At 42.6% G+C, this 19,170-nt stretch overlaps 1 protein-coding gene across 3 annotated transcripts in view; it reads right to left on the bottom strand.

Annotated features, from left to right (window-relative positions):
* Positions 1 to 19,170, bottom strand: part of Sox6 (SRY-box transcription factor 6) — a 540,795-nt gene that overhangs the window by 6,476 nt on the left and 515,149 nt on the right. For all 3 annotated transcript variants that reach the window (XM_032892841.1, XM_032892839.1, XM_032892840.1), the window contains 2 exons: positions 12,019 to 12,252; positions 9,031 to 9,247 (listed from right to left, as the gene is read on the bottom strand). In XM_032892841.1, coding sequence (XP_032748732.1) covers positions 9,031 to 9,247; positions 12,019 to 12,252 — 451 coding nt within the window. The remainder of the gene's footprint in view (positions 1 to 9,030; positions 9,248 to 12,018; positions 12,253 to 19,170) is intronic.

The raw sequence follows: 19,170 nt of genomic DNA, 5'->3' as shown, positions 1-19,170 counted from the left end.
AAGTGACAAAAATGTTCTTGGAAGAATCCCTGGCTGCTCCTAGCGCTGTGGCTGGTGGTTAAATAATACAACGCAGCAATTTGCTGACAGTTTCACAACATAAAGGCAGGACTTCAACTTGGCAAATGTCACAGAGCTCAGATCACACTTGGCATTGGGTTGGGCACAAATGCTGCAGTTAAGACCACAGAGGTCCATCTGAGACCATTTTAAAAAAGAGACCAGAGAGCAGCTTTTTTTTTTTTTAGAAAAAAATACTTGGGAGGCATGGGCATGTTGTAATAATACTCTTAAGTGGGTTGGTGTCATCTTCAACTTGGTTTGAGAACTATGGATGAAAGAGAAAAATGGGAAAGGGTCTGGCAAGTCCCAAATAGTCCTGTTTGCCAAGTGATTCACTCTGCCTCTGTTCTAATGTGTCCTTGTTTCTTTAGCTGGACTTTCCAGGCTAGGGTCCTTCCAGAATAATCATCTTGGATACCACTACCCCTGGGGCTGAGGCTGAAGCTGGGGCTGGAGAACTCAGTAATGAAGAGCAGTGAGCTTTACACCCTAATGGTCAGAGACACCAGGCTGCTGCTGCTGCTGCTACATCCCAGCAGATGCCAAGTTGAGTCACACCAGATCACCTCCTTAAACTGTGTCCCCAGTTCAAACAAACCAGCAGACCTTGTGATGGTCAGCCTCTCCTGGGCAGCAAGAGCTGTCTCTGTGTCTTTCCTTTCACTCAGGACACAAGGGTTAAAGCTCTACCCAACCCAGATACTGTGCGTGAGGCATCGTTTATCAAGTGGTCCTCAATAATTATGGGCAGCAAATTATAGTCAACATTCCCCTCAAGCATCGCTGAAGTAACTCTTCCTGAGCCTTGGTATTCATGCATTTGTAAAAAATGGGTCAGGGGTGTTCTGGAAGATCCTCCTGCCTTGTAGCTAAGGCGTCTAGTCAGTCATCATTTGAACAATTCTTTTATTGCTCTTCTACATCGATAAGACTTTCTATCCACCTTACTCTCACAGAAAGTCATGCGTGTGTATGAAGCAGACTTGCTGCCAGCCTGTCGGGTTTGGGACACTACAGGATGGGTGTTATTTCCTCACAGAGGTATCCAGCCTTATTTATAGAAGGAGAAAAGCCAGGGCGCCTCGAGATATGTGCTCACACTGCCTTAATGACCTTCAGTCATCAGAGGGATATCCCCGATTCTTTAACCCTTTGCTAACATAACACCCATGTTTGTGTGATTATAACACACACACACACACACACACACACACACACACACACACACACCTTTGTTCAACAAGTATGACCATAGCCCTCGAGGTCTTATCACCTCTGAGTTTATATAAGCCAAAGACTCAACAGCACCTGGCTAGCTGGGACTGACACAGGAAGCAATAGGAGACGTTAGATCTATCCGTAGATCGCATGAAACCTTGCCCTCTCAAATTCTAAAAATGTATGCTTCAATTTTTTAAAACTAAATTAGCACAAATTTAATTTTATGCTAACCTGCCCAGAGCAGCAAGTACTATGGATAATTATACCATATACTTTATATTTACATATTTATATATACTATATAATATTATTGCCATAATTACAAGTGTAAAGGAAACACTGTTCTTCAATATTGACCCATTTTTCAGATTTCCTAATGTGACAGCCATTCTAAACTTTGCAGACCAACACAAACTATCAAATATTTTCTTTAAATACAAAAAACACATGCTTTTCACAAAAATAGATGTCTGTTTTTTGAAATATTTTAAGCAAAATATCTGTATGTCATTTATTTCCATGTCTTAAATAAATGTAAATTGGGCCCAAAGTCTGGCCCTCCCCTGACTTAAGTTTTCCCCATTACTGGGTTTCTTCTGTGGCTCACTGCTGGTATTCCCCTCCAGGCCTCTGCCCTACCTACCACCTTCCTAACCATTGCTTTACTAGTGGTTCTGGAGTCAGTCACTCCCGCCCTGCTCAGTCCAGGCACTAAGATGAACTTAGGGAGCATTACCCTGCTTCTGCTCTCTACAGCTAAAACACAAGCTGTGCAGGAGCCTCTGGTGCTGTCCAGATAGGGAATGGCGAATGGCGCACTCTCCTAGTGCACTCCTTTCTTTCTCTTGCTTTCAATGCTCATCGAATATCTGATTTCTCACTTTAAGTTGACAATGTGGGGTTTTTTTGTATGACAGGGGAACTAGGCGCAGTAGATGAGACTTTCTGGAAGTTTCCACCATTGAACTGACTTGCTCACATCTCTGAGTCCAACCCTCTACCTGCACTGTGCAACTTTTTTAGTTAAGTCTATAATCTGACAGGGAGGCCTCTTCCTGGCATTCTGGACCTATTTTTCATGGCGTACTAAGGATTCCCTCTAGCTCCGGTCTCTTTCCATCTACATCATCATGTCTACTCTCCCCTCCTCTCCAGCTGCTGTTCCACCTCTCCGATGTTCTAAAACAAAACTCAGTCTCTCTCCATTCCTGCTGCTCAGTTCTTCCTTAGACCCATTTTGGTTCCTTGCAATCCTGTGCTGAAACAACTCAGGAGAGATCGTCAACAATCTCCAAACTATTTAATCCAAAGTCAGCTTGATTCCCATCCAGTTTTGTGGCTTTAAACAGTATCTGCATGCTGACCATGCAATATTTGTATCTCTAGCAAGTACATCCTTCCTGAATGAACTCCTCTCTCTCTCTCTCTCTCTCTCTCTCTCTCTCTCTCTCTCAATCCTTCCTCTGTTTCCACCCCCACACACTCACAGACACACACACACACACACACACACACACACACACACACACTTGTGTGTTCTTTTATGTGGATGCTAAGGACTATCTCAGTCATACAGATGTAAAACCAAACCCCTGCTCATTCTCTGGATTTCAGAGAATTCTGCTCATTCTCCAACCTTCATGTGGCCATTCTGATCTTGACAAGCAACCTTCAGTGGCTTAAGCCAATCCTTAGTAAGAGTTCTTTCAGTTACAGTTAATCCATTAGCAAATCATGTTGATTCTCCATTGGGAAAATATCTAGCATCTATCTACTTCTTGGCACCTCTACTCCTACACACCTGGTTTCAACCACCATCAATTCAACTATGATTTATCCTAGGAGCCCAGCCTCTTTGCAACAAGCTGCCCCTCCTCAGACAAGTCCCAACAGTGTCTGGAGTGATCCTCTCAAAGCTCAGGCCAAGGCTCAGCATCTTTTGTTTTGCTTTGTTTTTAATTCTTCAAAGCCTTTTCTATTTGCCTAGAGTAAAACCCGACTTCACAATGGCCTGTAAAGTCTTTTACAGTTTGGCTCTCTATCATCTCTCTGATTTCTGTTCCTTCTACCTATTCCCTCTGCCTTGTCCCTAAATAAGCTAGGCAAAGTTATGGCTGGGGTCCTCAGGGCTTGCTGCCTTCTCTGCCTGGTATTGGCAGAGCTTGCTTTTTTACCAACTTGGGCCTTTGTTGTCTCTCTTAGGAAAGTGTCCTGGGGCTCCCCTGAGCACTGGAACCCCAGCAGCACCCTGCCTCTTTCCCATCCTTAATTTACTTTTCTCTGGAGGCATTTATACTTTCCTTCATTCATTGGTTGGCTGTCTGGCTTCTTCCATCACTAGAATATAAGCTTCGCAAGGATAGGACTCTCCACTAACATAGCCGCAGAGCCCAGACAAGGCCTGAGCACAGGGCACACTCAGTAAATCCCTGCTGAATATGTCAAGTTACTGCATGAGGGAACAAACGGGTAAATGGGAGGGAAACCCAATGAGAAAATATAAGGGGGGGTTGGGGATTTAGCTCAGTGGTAGAGCGCTTGCCTAGCAAACGCAAGGCCCTGGGTTCGGTCCCCAGCTCCGAAAAAGAAAAAAAGAAAAAAGAAAATATAAGGGACATTGCAGACAAGAAAAGCTATGGGACTAGAAGTCTGGGAGGGACAATGACAAAGAAGAGGATGTAACAATCTTTAAAGGCGAAATGATTGTCCTCATAAACAGGTGACCAGACCAGATGAACAGGACTAACCTGCAAGTCAGCAGGCAGGTTTCAGAGCCCTGAAGGAAGAAGAACCTTCCAGTACTGGTACTGGAGGTTTCCCAAAGGAAGCAGCTCCCTTGGGAGGCAGCATACCAGCCCTCCAGAAGCCTGAGTGGATGTGCTAAGGATTACAAGGCTGCTGGGTGACATGAAACACAGAAGATTTAAGACTCTTCTGTGGCTTCACCAGATTCTATGGGGATAAAGTCTAAAGCTATTCTACTCTGGTTCTCTCATCTTACTATTTAGTCTTAGAGACTTAAGACAATCAAACAATTACGTGCACATAACCAGTCTGAGCTGAAGAACGTTGGCTTTTGCTGTTCCTCCACCCAGCCTACCTTCCACTTTCTCCATGGCCTCCTCCAGATTACTGCATCTGACATTTCCTCCCTCACACACACCACTCCTTTATTCCTTTATTTGTAGTCAGGAATTTACTCTCGACTCGCCAGACCTTCTCAAACCTCAAGGCCCTCCCTCCAGGGTGCCTGCGGCTGGTCTGGCCTTACCTCATAGGAGACTCCCTTCCTGGGCTTCAGTTATTCCTGTCTATGTGTCTGGATGAGCATTTTATCATGCTTTATGTGTGGACACCACCTATAGTGTGGCTGATGTGACAAACTATTATCAGCTAACACAGTTATACATTGTCTGGCTTGTCTAACCATTAAATGTGTCAAAAAACAAAAAAACCTCTTGTCTATACAAACAATGCTTCATGCTTTGGTGATTTAGTACAGAACTGGAAATCTTGCTGATATCTAATAGGCCCTTAGCAAGTGACTGCTTAGTCAATAAACAAACCAAAAAAAAAAAATCAGCCAACAGCATCAAGCACTGTCTATCAGGAATCATTTTCCTAGAAAGCCCTTTTCCTTCCTTTACAGATCAATTTCAAAGTCAAAATTCAAACTCTGCAGATTTCACAGACAGGGATAGCTGGCAAGTGTTGGGCTCTGCAAATAACAAACATATACATCAGAACAGAAGCTGAAGATACCTTGGCAGTGTTTGCACGCAGCTGACAGAGCAGAGTATTACCTGGGCTGGAGAGAGCTCAGCACTGTGGCAAGGTTCTTAAATCCCCAGAGTAGTTCTGGAATCGTCTGGTTTTCCCAAATATAAAAGGACTATGTGTTTATACTCTAGAAGCCCTGTGGCTTTCAGAATCATCAGGGCTTTGTTTGTGAGAATGTGAGGAGGGTTGTATGGCTCTGAGGCTGATGCTGTAGGAAGGGGGGGGGAAATACAAGCAGTCTTCTCGAATTATCTATTGAGAGTTCTAAGCTGCTTCCTTACTGGTCGGTGCAGAGAACAGAAGAGCCAGCATTTACCAGTGTCTTACAGGCTTTATTTGCCTTCTTTAGATTTAAGACTGAGATGGTAGATTTCTGTAACGCCCACCTCGTCCAGCAGGGAAGACGTCTCCCTACAGATTTCTATATCAGTTAGGGCACAATTAATTGGGGAAATAATGCTTTTAAAATAGTACAAAATAAATACCTGACACAGCTTTATTTTTTAAGAGTAACATGTCTGCATTTTCCAGATGCTAAGCCATTCCATCTTCAGAGGGACTCATGTTATTGGTGCTATGGTCATCCTTATTCTACATATAGAAAACTGACAGGCAGAGAAATTAAGGAAGTATCCTAAGGGCAAATGGTGGCTTCTGAGGAGCAATGAGCAGCACATGCTGGTCCAGGGAGGAAAAGGCATTGGAGCTGGAACCGCTGTCTCAGAGTCAATGCCTTCAGTACTGTCCTACTTGGGCTCTAACTGTGAGGTGACACAAGGTTAAGGCAGAAGTACTTTCTACCCACATCAGCCTAACTTAAATATCAATACCCCTAACTCATTTCCCTTGGACAAGTGGTTTTTCATCTACACTGTACCTGTCACTCCTCAAATAGTGATGGTGTCTATCTAATATAAGTGATGTATTTTCAACAGCCTATATTCTTCACTCGGCAGTGCCTATGGCATACTGTGAGTATTCAATACCTTTCCACTGTGGTTGCTTAAAAAGTCATCCCCAATGGATAGTCTTCAGAATCTATGTAATTCCCCACAAGTTCAAAGCTAAATTGCTACACGTGTTTCCAAATAAAGAGCAGCTTTAGTAATGATTCACAAGAAAAATATATCATTATAGCTACATGGGTCTCAGTGAATATCAATTCTGTATTCACAGAATAATCACAAAAACTCTGATACTTAATCTACCATTTGAAGGAGTTAAATCTCAGGCAAGGGGTGTGTGGTGGGGACTCTATTACATAGTACTGACAGAATTCTTTTTGCGATAGCTAAGTTTTAAAAAAAATCTAACTCATCAGTTACAGCTCTACAGTCATTTAAATGCACAAAAATATAAAGTAATGTATGTGGTGTTATTGGCTCAAAAGGGATGCATGTCTTTCAAAATCAGCTATAAAAATTGATCTTGCCCCATCAAGACGTCAATAGTGATCTTTGAGTTTTTGTTTCTTTTGCTTTCTGTTCCTCTGGTTATAACCTTACAGCTAATGAAGATCAATTTCCAAAGTTGAACCTTGGGGACTTACCAATCTATCAGACTTAACTATTTAGAAGAAAATAGGAATCCGTGAGTAGGGGTAATACCTAGCTTTATGTAGCAGATGTTCCCGGAACTGGGCAGAGAGACACACATACTCAGCACTGCAGATTGAGGATGGGCCATTCTGGTCATTGCCTGCCATTTGGAAGCCCTATTCATTCTATACACTAAAGCACCCTTCCTTAACAGCTCTTCCTGCACTGTTAGGAGCAGCTTAACCCTTGAACTCCCAGCTTCTTTTATCAGTACATCCCACAGTCACACAGCACACTGGTTTCAAGGTCCATGAGCCCTTAGCAAACCAAACAGCTATGCTCATGTCTGTCCCAGAAGAGCTTGGGAGGTGCTTTTTGAGGGGACATGGTAAAGTGACTTTCTTTGCTGTTTGAGATGGCAGAGGCAAAGACCTAGAGTTGAGCTTTGATGTTTCTTCAACATAGAGAGCCACAAGAACTCTTTTAACCTTAGTTCCTGTATCTTATTTAGAGGACTATGGTAGTGTGACTTGGATATATAAAAACACCTAGTGCAGTCTAGGCATCCAATAAACAGCACATGTCACCAAGTCATCTACATTCAGGGAGTTACCAATCTATTACGTTTGACTGCATAAGATAGACTATAAGTCTGCACCAGTACGTGTTGTGGTATTTGGATATAGGCCCATTTTAATGTACCTCAGCAAAGAAGACTGAGGTAAATGACATTGCTACAACTCATCTATTCAAGTAAGTATAGGAAACAAAAGAGTACTTTGAATAACCTTTGAGACTGTGGTCAAAGAGACCCACCAAGTATCATTCAGCACACAGGGCCACGAGAAGGTCAGGAATCACAAAAGCTCTCAAATTTAAATTTTTCAAAAGATAAACACAATTTCATAGATGCAGTATCAGGTTAAAACAAGATGTTTATCATGCAGTCTTAAGTTTGTATTGTGTTCAAATGACTATCCTACTGAAAGGGCACTATGAACCTGTATTTTTCATAAACCCTCTCATTACCATGTGAATGGTCAAATTATATTGCATTGTATTTTTTGTGTTAAAAGCATTATTTGAAAAGATGCAAACACTCATAGCACGGAGGTATTTGGTAAGCCTATTTTGTCACATCTTCATTTATTAATATGTTGGAATCTTCAATTAAGGCGGGACAATTTTCTTTATCCCTACACAGTCTCTGAATGCAAAGTCTAGAGAAACTCATAGGGGAACCAGGATGATATTTTTGCTGGTACAGTAGATACCTAGGAAGTCAAAGATGGTGATGCTAGGTTTAGAGGCACCATACAAAGTACTGACTTCTAAGAGTTCTGCCATCTTGAATTGTCTCAGCAGCTATACAGTATGCCTGTTATCATTCCTCCCATTTTGTATGTGAGGAAATGGAAGCTAGGCAAAAGAAAGGCCCTTGCCCTGGTAGGTGACAGGACCAGCTTTTCTTCAGACTCCCGGCCCCAGTTTTCTCCAGGAGCCTGGTGCAGCGCACTCTTAGGCTCCTTCACGGACCTCTAGGTTGAACTCCGTTCACTTCCGGAATTAAGTTTACCCTTTAGACACATGCTTAGCTCTTCACAGGTCCACTAGTGTGGCTTCCTTTCTGCCTGCCCCATTCCTCTCGCTCATCTCTCTTCCAGGATTCTCCCTTTGGCTGTAGCTGCTTCAGCCTCTGTCTCCAGAGTGGTCCTGGGGTTTCCACCCCCACAGGCTGCTAAGGGTCTGTGTGCTGGAATCTCTAGGCATCCATCTGCCCCACTTATCCTGACTACTGTGGTTAGGAGGGGCCTCTTTTGAATGCAGACAGCCCGTCAGCCAAGTTGAAATTTATACCAGAAATCTATTACCTAATTTTTAAACAAAATGACATGAAATCAGACTTGGAGATATCAAAAACATGCCCAGTTTCTGATTCAAGCAAGAAAATCCACATTGTTACTGCTTCCACCACAGAATAATTTACTGCAACAGGAGTTCTGGATATGATGCCAAAAATGAGGTCTTCTAACCAATGTCAAGGCCAATTATCTTGTGGCAGATCCCACAACAAAAGCAGATCGTTGTGAATGCAGTCAGAAGCACCACCAGAGAAGCCGGGAAGCTGTGGGGATTTCTAAGTCAGTTTTTACTTTTTCTCCCTGTGTGTCTGTCTAAATAAACTACCAGAAACTCTGTGTGTGGGCACTGGCTATCTCGGTGAGCATGGACGACTTGTCATCACTATGTACATGTAGAGCAGGGACAAGAGCCCAGCTGTAGGCTGGTGACATAGCAGAGTCTCACAGTCACTCCCTCCATGTATCACAACCCCTCCTCCACCAGCCTCTTTCCCAATACACATGCCAAGGGCACCCTGTGACCCTTTCTTGGGAAGGGAGAGTGGGGTGCACTTGGGAGCACCTACCCCACCGTGAAGAACTGTCGCATCTCCTGCCTTCGTGAGCGCATCAGCTGCTTGTACTCCCCGATCCGGAGCTTCTTGCCGTCCACGATGCACGTGCGCTTCGGCCGGGGTTTGTACTTGTAGTTTGGGTACTTCTCTAGGTGGATTTTGCTTAGCCGGGCCTGCTCTTCATAGTAAGGTTGCTTCTCCTGGTTGGACATGGATTTCCAGCGAGATCCTAAACATGAGAATAGCCTTAAGTAAGTAAGTGGTCACAGGGATGATGGCATCTTCCAGACCTAGGCCCTATCTCCTATTCACAGATTTTGTCAGGAGCTCCTTTTACTACACACCACTTAGCCTCTTGACTTGTCCTTTGAACCACAGACCCCACCTCCCACCCGAAAGGAAGAAAGAAAGAAAGAAAGAAAGAAAGAAAGAAAGAAAGAAAGAAAGAAAGAAAGAGAAGGAAAGAAAGAGGAAAAAGAAAAAAAAGGGAAAAAGACAGTATTTATTGTATTTTTTTCTCAATGTTTTGGCTGGTGATATGTTCTTTAAACAAAATATTGTCATGATTGTGTGTGTGTGCACAGGTGTACAAGTGGGTCAGAGGACACCTTTGTGAAATTGGCTCTCTTCTTCCACTTTGCCATCCATTCTGAGGATTGAGCTTAGGTCAGAAAGCACCTTTGCCTTTTGAGCCATCTCACCAGCCCCGCTGTGCAATTTTAAAATGGCTTTGCTACTATAGCCAAGAGCTCCCCTGCTTACCTGTCTTTCAGCCTCTACCTGTCTCTCCTACTCTCCCTCTCTCTCCCTCTCCTAAAGGGTTAACAGCACAAATTTTCAAGGCATACTTGACTGACCACATTCTCAGAGAGCTTCTCTTGGTCTCAGAAATTCAGACCCCTCCCACACTGCAAGCATCTTCAGGCAAATGTTAGATTCTTACCCGTACAGTAACCATCCCATGCACCATCCCCTTGCCACCGAGGAACATACACCTCTGCCTAAAAGTCTGTAGCCATGGAGGTGCAGCTAGGGTCATATGCCCCATTCTTAAATTCTATAAATAATCTCTCAAAGAGGAACTAATAAAAGCACAGATTTTTTTAAAGTATGGTTTAGACAGGAAGAAGGAAAAGTATTCCTTTCTCTAATATTGTTTACAAAGAATTATCTAAACACTTAACAGAAGGGATTTTTTTACATGTATTGAATTGCATTTTTGTGTCTGGTGGATAAAGTGGTCGCAGCTGTGAAGACTGGATGCTAGCAGTTCTTCACTGGTGATTTTCACACATAAACAAATGGCAAGGTCATACACACAGTTTCAGTAGCCATCAATACCCTAGTTTGCTCTCCCTGTGTCCCACCCTTTCCTGGTGGTTGCATGATCATCGGCTATGCCAAATCAGCTCAATATGCTGGCTGCCGGCAGCATATGGTCCCAGGTTAGGAAGCCTGGTACCCTGGAAATGCGAAATGCACATTTTAATGGTTTACATTTTAATGGTATACTTTTAAGTTGCTCATAATGTCTTCACAGGATGTGTATCAATAATAGGAATTCTTCAAGGCTGCCAAGATGCAAAGGGAGGGTATCTGTGCCCATCCCAAAGCTTACAAATGCCTCTATCCAAACGGCAAGGGACAAACACGAAGTTATCAGCAGCTGTGAATCTGGAGTAACATTGATTTCTTTTATATGTCTTTGAATTTAGAAAAAAATATGTATGTGTAGATATTTTCTGTCCATTAGAAACATTTTAGCCTGAGAGGTATTTAAATTAAAAAAGAGTATCATCCCTCTGTCTACTTCTGAAACTCTAAAACTGAAATTTCTCTAAGTGGGAATGACATTTAATATTTGCTATAAAATTTAAAAGTAATAACAACAACAACAACAACAAAGTAAAAAGCCGGTGTTCCCACGTTCTACCTCTATTTGGTACAAGGTATGTTTTAAATTTTCTTAGAGGCTTCTGCCTCAAAATGTCTCAGAATCAAGTCAAATCATTTATTTTGTGACAAAACACATGTATTAGTGTGTGCCCAGATCACTGGTATTTACTCAGGTTAAATATTTATTGCTCTTGAACAAAACATTTAAAGAATTAAAGCCACAGTTTAAGCCTGGTGCTTCCCGGCAGCTCCTTGGGGTTCTGTTCTACAGCGGCAGTTTGAACAGAACAGGGCCGTCTGTGTTTCTTCTCTCAGAAGAGGAAGCATGTTGACTGCAATGCTGCATGTTGAATAAAATATGTTCAATATGTTGAGCACAACAGCTCCAAACTGTACAATCTGTGCTTGGAGAGCTTACCCTGATGGAATACAGTTTAAGCCTGGGAATCTGGAGGCTGACGCAGGCAAAGCAGGGCTCTACCCTGAGGTTCCTGGCTATGAAATGTAAACTGGGCATACAGAGTCAGATTAAATGTAGCTTTAGTTTAAAAGTCTTCAAGTTATCCTTAGAGGCACTGTTCCACACCCCGTGAATTTCACACCATTTGGGGGCGGGGGTACTGCTAGTACTTGGTGAATTCTGCCAGTGGACCATGTGAACCTGGGCTGTAGGGTCTGTGTTTGCAAGGCTGCCTTGAAAAATATGGCTTTAAAAAGCCAGGTAAGAGCCTTAAGTAGCCTGTCCCTGTGAGTTCTGTGACCTCATTCAATAATCGCTAAATTTACAATGTAAGCCCATTACTCTAAGAAATTCAGCTCTAAAGTAAAGTTTTTAGCCAGGCTTACCCTGATGATAATTCTGTTCAGGAAGAACATTTACAGGCCTTGTCTTAGTAGATAAAACATCCCTTCACCTGAACTGTGGTGTGGTAGCATTCTGAGAGAAAATTAACAGGGCTGCTATGGGCAGTTGGTTAAGTTTCACTTGCTCTCTGCCAATGAGCTTCTCTTGAAGGCTAACTTCTGCCCCTGCTTCACACCCTTACACCCACCCTACCCTCCTCGTGGCATAAGAGATCGGTGCCGGCTGGCTGCAGCACTTGCCTAAGATTTTGCTAATGTTGGAGTTATGCATGTCAGGGAAGGCCTGAAGAATTTTCCTCCTTTCGTCCTTTGCCCAAACCATGAACGCATTCATTGGTCGCTTGATGTGGGGCTCGCTGCTGGCACGGCCTCGGGCATCCCTGTAGACGCGTGCTTCAGCCACAGTGGCGCCTCCTGTTGGCCAACAATAATACTGCTGTAGTTTAGCTGCAGAGCCATTCATTGCTTTGCTTCCTATAATGTCAGGGCAGGAAGAACAAGATGAGAAAAGGGTTATAATGAGAGCATTTCACACTTTTCTGCCTGGCTTATCCGCTGTCCTTTGGCCCATCTTCTGTTCCAAGGACCTTTTAGAAACAGACAGTTTTCAACGATGTTTCCACAGCCCTTTCTGACACAGCGTCAGAGTAGGCTGAACTGATTTTTGCATGTGGTTCAGTCCTATTCCATACACCACGGTCAGGTAAGACTGGGGCTGTGATCTGGTGGACTCTCCTGATGTAATGCTTTTTTCAAAAGTAAAGTCATATCAATCATTAGAAAAATCTGCTACTTCAAACTATATGTGTCCCCAAATGGTTCCCCCCGCAGAGGCCTTCTGCTCCTCCACCCTGGTCCCACTGTCCTTCAAGTCCTGGTCAATTGCTGCTGCTTCAGGAATAAATTAGTTCAATGAATTGTACTCACTGAGCAATCACTTTTGAGGGCATCTTATGCACTGGGGGTAGAAAGGCAAATAAAGCCTTCAAGAAGCTCTCAATCTGGGACAGTTATACCTTACTGGGTCTGTGAAAGTTCTTCAGGACTGCCATTAGCAGGGCAGCAGGAGAATACACAGCAGGATGGTTTTCAGCCCGTGCATGGGAGACATGAGATTTCAGCTGATGGAAGGGATGAGGGCAGTCAGGAAGGACATTCAGGCTCCAGGGGTAGCCATGATGGTGAGGACCTCCATCCATGATGCCCTGACTCTGGACGCCAAGCTCATGGCCTGAAGTAACTACTGTTTATGTGACTGTCTCCTTCTGGCCTTTCCCCTCCAGCTCAGGAATGTGAAATCCCGGAAGTTAGAGACTCTCTTATTTTCATACTTGTATATTAGTAATTCCCAAACAACATAGTAAATATTCATTATGTAAAAGGTCTTCAATTCATATGCAAAAATAGTAGACTAAGAAATACTTGCTTCAAGAGTCCTGATATTTCTGTTGATTATTATTTATGAAACCGTATCTAAATTCCTTGTCTTTGACACTTTGTGAAGACCTAAGTTATTAGCACGCAGGATGGGCAGCTCCTTGAGGCCGGAGTGAGGGCTGAGGCTTTCTTGCAGCTGGACTCAGAGCTGGTGATGCGTCTGGCATACAGAACTCTGGTTAGTAATATGTCTTAAATGAAGGAGTGAACAAGGTTCTTGCATTTTCATCTGCCACATAAGTGTGACTCCTGACAGGAGCTTTGATTTGTATTAACTACTGAATAACTGATTGAGAGCTATGGTAAAATGTAACTTGAGCACAGTTGGTGGTCTTAGCCAGTGTTCCCACTACACAAACTAGAAATACTGCCCCCCAAAGTTCAGTATGCATTAAAACCAACACCTTCATCTTCTAGAACAATCTATTTAGTGCAGGCAGTGACGTTCTGCAGGAGCAGCACACCCCATCAATCTCGGGCCCTTCTGTCCTAGTTCCAGATACCTTGCTTAAGGAGCAATTTGTTTGTGTCAAAGCCAGTAATAAATTAGGACATTAAAAGGTGCTATTATTTGGAAAATATGGTCATCATTTACTAGAAAACAAAAGACAGGCAAAAAGGATAGAATTTCACTAATATTGTGAATTTTCCTGTCAACAGGAAGGGGGACAGTGAAGCCACTTTCTGAAGATTATGAAAAAAATAATGCATTTTACAAACCATCTTTCCTCAAGCCCACTAGACAGAATGATGCCTTACTCGGAAAGGCTCAGATCCTGAGATGCATAACTAATATGCTACCTTTTTGCCACCAAACCCACAGTACATTAATTTCATTTAAAATGCACTGACCATGCAGGATAAATTGATTTCACTTTATGTGGGTTTGACAGCCATGTTTATTGTGCAGTGAAATGCAGTGTAGCTCCCAGCTGACAGTATCCATCAACACGGGGCAACACGCTGACTGCTGGGCCAGTTGAAGGCATGCATTACTCTGGAAGCGAAACACTCATTCAGATACGACTGTGTCTTCTCCTGAGGGTCACTGTGGTAATTGATGATGCCCTTGGTGCCATTACTTTACAAGTGACATGGATGTGGCCATTTATATATGGCAGGTGTGCACATAGGCGGAGGCAGGCTTGTGTGATGTCAGATGCGAGAACATTGCAGTATTGTTCTAAGTTAACTATTATGCCACAGGTGATTAACACCCGAGACCTGCTTTTGCTGCTGTTGCTTCCTCTCTACTAGCACAGCCAGCTTCTCTCTTCTCCCTTTACAATGTCATTTTGTGGGGCCATGAGACACTTTACCTTCCCACAGACTGACAGAAGTCATCGTGAGATTTTAGAGTTTAGTCCAGAGAGACATCCCAAATATTCTACCAATACTGATTCTTTCAGATGTATGCCCAGTCCTCTCTCCTTTGTCCCACTTTTGTCCCACCCTCTCCAGGCTATTACAGCCTCAGCTTCTTCTCGTTCTTCTCTTCAGGAGCTCTGTAATAGTATGCATCTTGCAAGGGACATAACATAGCCAGCGTCTCCTTCACCAGAGTCTCCCCTTGTCCTCCGCAGCATCTCCTACCCCCCACAGAAGCTTAGGGTTCAAAGGATGAATCCAGATTGGAAAGTGAAGCACAGTGCATACACAAAATGCAAAGTGAGAAAGAGACCAGCAATACTTGAGGATTTATGTCCACGTCCCTTCCCTCTCCCTTTCCCCCTCTTTTTCCTGTCTCCTCCTTTCTCTCCTAGAAGTGTGCAGAAAACTGAGGTGACATCTTAAATGGGGGAATAATGTTAGGAAGAGCCAAGATTTCAGAAAAAGAGACTTACCAAGGAGTCTAAAACTTAAGATCATGAGTTGGACCTGATATCTGACCAGATACTAACTGCTGTGACTTTAATATGGGGTAATTCTGCTGTGCTCAAGTCCATTACAATCCACTGGACCCATGTGTTTGCCTGGCTTCCTCCTCCTCTCCCTTCTGTTTACATCCTTTCTCTCCTGTCTTCCATGTCTGAGGTACTCCAAGGTATACATCATTATAGAGATCACATCTCGGATGTCGCTCTCTTTCTTACCTGGACATTCGACAGCAGGCTGACAATAGTTTACACTGCACATGAAAACTATCCTTCCCCTGGACTCAGTGCTGCCAATGTCCTAGAAGGAGGAAGTCCTTTCCCAGATTTTACAATACCCAGGTTCATGTTTACATTGATAGAGGAAACACAGTGCTGGACCGTGCATTACGCATGCTCCACCAGGGTATACAGAGGGTGTTCTGTATTTCCATGTTGTGCAATATCTGTGCCACACACAGCTTCTATGAAGCAATCTCAAGTTCACCATACAGAAAGATGCCTTCCAGTAAAGACTTCTTGAATGGAATCTTTAGATAGGAAATCTCTCGGTGTCACTGTCCTTTGTACTCTAAGATGGTCACTCATCTATCACTTGTGCTTTGGCTCTAGGTTTGAGAAAAGTGAAGAAAGAATTCCACAGAGATCTGAGAGACAGAGAAGTCTTAGAGAATGTTACTAAACTTCCCTAAGACCTTGTTCATGAAAGAAACAAGAGGATCAGGTGACTGTTGTAGCACTAGAAATACATATGCTGTACATGCATGTATAAATTCAGAAAATTCCATTAAAATGGAAATTACATGTTTTAACCCCCTTTTAAAAGATACAAAATATTATACATTAATTTCAAAAGATATTCTATTAACCTATATTTCAGAAACCCAAATTGCCTTTCTGCTTTAAGTATCTTGTAAAATCTTTATATCAACTATGCCATGGCCTATTCATTTTTGAAAATATCATTTAGTGCACAAAGATAAGTATATTCTTAAATAACCAAATTCTGGTATGCATGGCTCAGAGTTGCATGACCGACTGGTTTGGGAAGTCAAGGGAGTCCCACAGAGAGTGGCTAGGCATGTAGACTCACAGCCATGTGTCCAGGGACCACACCTTTCCTGGTGACCTGAGAGTCTTTACCCAGCAGCAAAGGCAGCCCCAAGAAGGCCAGGAGGACAGCAGGACATCCCAGGAATCCGAAGACTCAGTCTGCTGGGCCCTCCTGCTCTCTACAGTGTCCCTGTACCAGAGGGCTTAGGTTAGTTAATTCATTCTTCCTCCAGAGAAGGCTGTGTAAACACAAACTTTCAGGTAAACAAAAGAATCTATAGGGAGAGGATTGAAGCTGCCAAGACAAAGGTTTCTTAGGAAGCTGGGAAGTGAGTGATTTAGAGAAGACAGAAGACTGAGCTTTTCCAGGTGGGTTGTTAAGAGGCTCACTTCGCTATCACAGCCTATGGCAATGGTCCTGAACTAATCCTACAGAGGGGCCCTTCCTGCCTAAGTCCCAGGGGCTGTCTGGGTGAGTGAGTGTGCAAGGTGGCTTTGTGCTTATACAAAGGTTTCTGTAGGAAGAGATTCTGGAAAATGCTATATTGTGCTTGGTAATCACTCCTGTGCATTGATTTAGCAAACTCTCATGACACATTTTCAGTGTATAGAAAGCACCGGGATAGAGCTCCACAAAGGGAAGTAACCCGACATTAGAATTATTAAGGACTCAGTTAACACACAGTTAAAATTACATGCCAGTGCTAATGAAGGTGACTTCAGATCACTGCAAAGGGAAAAGATGCTATCAGCATCCTTGGGGTGCACAGAGATGCACCACAGGGAGGTTTCAGAGACAAAGTGCTGCTTGCATTTTTAAAGGAGAATAAGATTTGGTGAGTGTGGTGTGAAAGGGGTGCAGGGAGTCTGTGTGAACAAAGACACAGACTCCCAACTGGACAGTGAAAAGCCTGCAATGGGTTTATGGAGAAGGAAGGGGAGTCCTAACAAATGAAATTAGAAAAATAAACAGAGCTAGATCGCTAAACACCTTGAATGCCAATCTCAGAAGGCTTGAAGGTATTTAAACCGAGAATAGATGTATTCTAGAGGAGAGCAAAGCCGAAACTAAATGAGCAAAGCACCAAACAGTCTCAGTGATCAACTGTGAACTCATAAGGAGCAGAGAAGAAGGTACCTGCGAACCCTATGGGAAGCCTTTAAAACTTTCATTTTGTCAGAATGAATGAGAAAGACGGGAGTAAAAAAAAACAAAACCAAGTCTCTGCCGTCCAGTAGTAGCAGACTGCTTTTATCAGATCAAACCCAAAAGGATAAACACTTGAAACTCTGGGCAGCAGTCTGAAGACAGTGCAGAGTTATGAAAGTCAAGCAGACACTGTAGAAGACTTTGTCCTAGAAAAAGGAAGTTTGTGTAATGAAATCCTGTTGTTGCAGACTTCCCACAAGGCGATAGATACTTCTCGGTGCGCAGATGGAGTGCCTGGAGTGTAACCAGAAAGCCTACCCATGCTGCTTATGGTGTCAGAGGACAGACTCAGACTATGCCTTCCAGCCCTGAAGCCTGAGTTAATTCCATGGCAAAAGGGAAGTTCTGTCAGGTTTTCAACATATGGATGATAAAGAGATGGATGTGGGATAGAATTAGTGGGATAGCTCAGGATGCTAGGAGAGTGAATCGAACCAGGCTGCTAAAGCAGCAACATTTTTACTGTCAGAAAAATCAAGGTTTCTGACACACCCTCAGAAATACCAACTAGAAGCACAGCCAACAAGCCAATAGCATTGCAGAGAAAGGCTCTCAACACAAGCAGACAGAGATGAAGAACAAAATGGAAATTTTGATGATGTTTTTAAAATTCAGATTATATAACCTAAACCCATCATATTCAGACTCATGCTAGAGAAAAAATGAGTTAAATAACTCAATTTTAGTTCAGAGATTTTTATTTTCAGAAAGAAAACTTATGAAATAGAAGAGTACTACAGTAAAAATACTTTTTATAAAGCAAAGACTTAGTAATTTGAAAAAAATCAATAAAATTGGCATACCTATTTCAGACTAATCAACAAACAGAAAAAACAAGAACATCAATATTTGCATTGAATGGGGGGATTTCACTGTGGGTCCTGTTCACATTAAAAAGACAACAAAGGGATATTCTCAATGACTGGATTTTAATCAATCTAACAACTTAGAGGAAATGAGCAAACTCTTTAAAAGACAACTACTAAAACGTACTTAAGTAGAAAGCATGAATTCTCTGATAACCGAGGAAGAAATTTTAATTCATAAGTCAGACACCTCCGCAAGAAATCTATTTTTTTCTAGTGAAATAGATTCATAAAGTAAGATGATGATGATGACGATGATGACGATGACAATTATGATGACAATGACTACAAACACAGAACAAAGGAAGAAGGACACTTGCCAATAAGCAAGTCAATTCACTTTGAGTTGAGTTTTAAATCTCAGGAATGTAAGATTAGTTTAAAACTTAAAACTCAAACAATATACTGCCCTTGATCAATACAGACTCAGAAACTGGCACTGATAAAAAACAATATTCCTTCATGATAAAGGGACTCAAGAAGGCAGAGCAACAGAGAGTATTCTTGTTCTGTTCGGTGCATTAGAAATTTTACAGCTAGGGTCACACTGAACAGTCACTCTTCACTGTGATCAGTCAACACAAAACAGAAGCACACAGATAGAGTACATGCTACTATCTGTTCACAGGTAGTACCATTTGTGTAAGAAAAAATATAAGGCATCTACAAAATCAATGACTAGAACAAGTGAAAACTCAGCATTGTGATATTAAATAACACAGAAATTAAACGTATCTATGCATTGGCAGTCAACAATCAAAATCATTAGGAAAAGGTTTGACCAGGTCTAGTGGCACATGCCTTTAGTCCCAGAATTTAGGAGATAAAGGAAAGTGGGTGGACTTCTGAGAATCCGAGAATAACCTGCTCTACATTGTAAGTTCCAGGCTAGCTACAGCTACACAGTGAGACCCTGATTCAAAAACAAACAAATAACCTTTTGTATGAATAA

This window comes from Rattus rattus, chromosome 2 (genome assembly GCF_011064425.1).
Source record: "Rattus rattus isolate New Zealand chromosome 2, Rrattus_CSIRO_v1, whole genome shotgun sequence".
NCBI classification, from domain to species: domain Eukaryota; kingdom Metazoa; phylum Chordata; class Mammalia; order Rodentia; family Muridae; genus Rattus; species Rattus rattus.
Note: the sequence above shows the minus strand (reverse complement) of the source record. Positions and strands in the feature narration are given on the sequence as shown.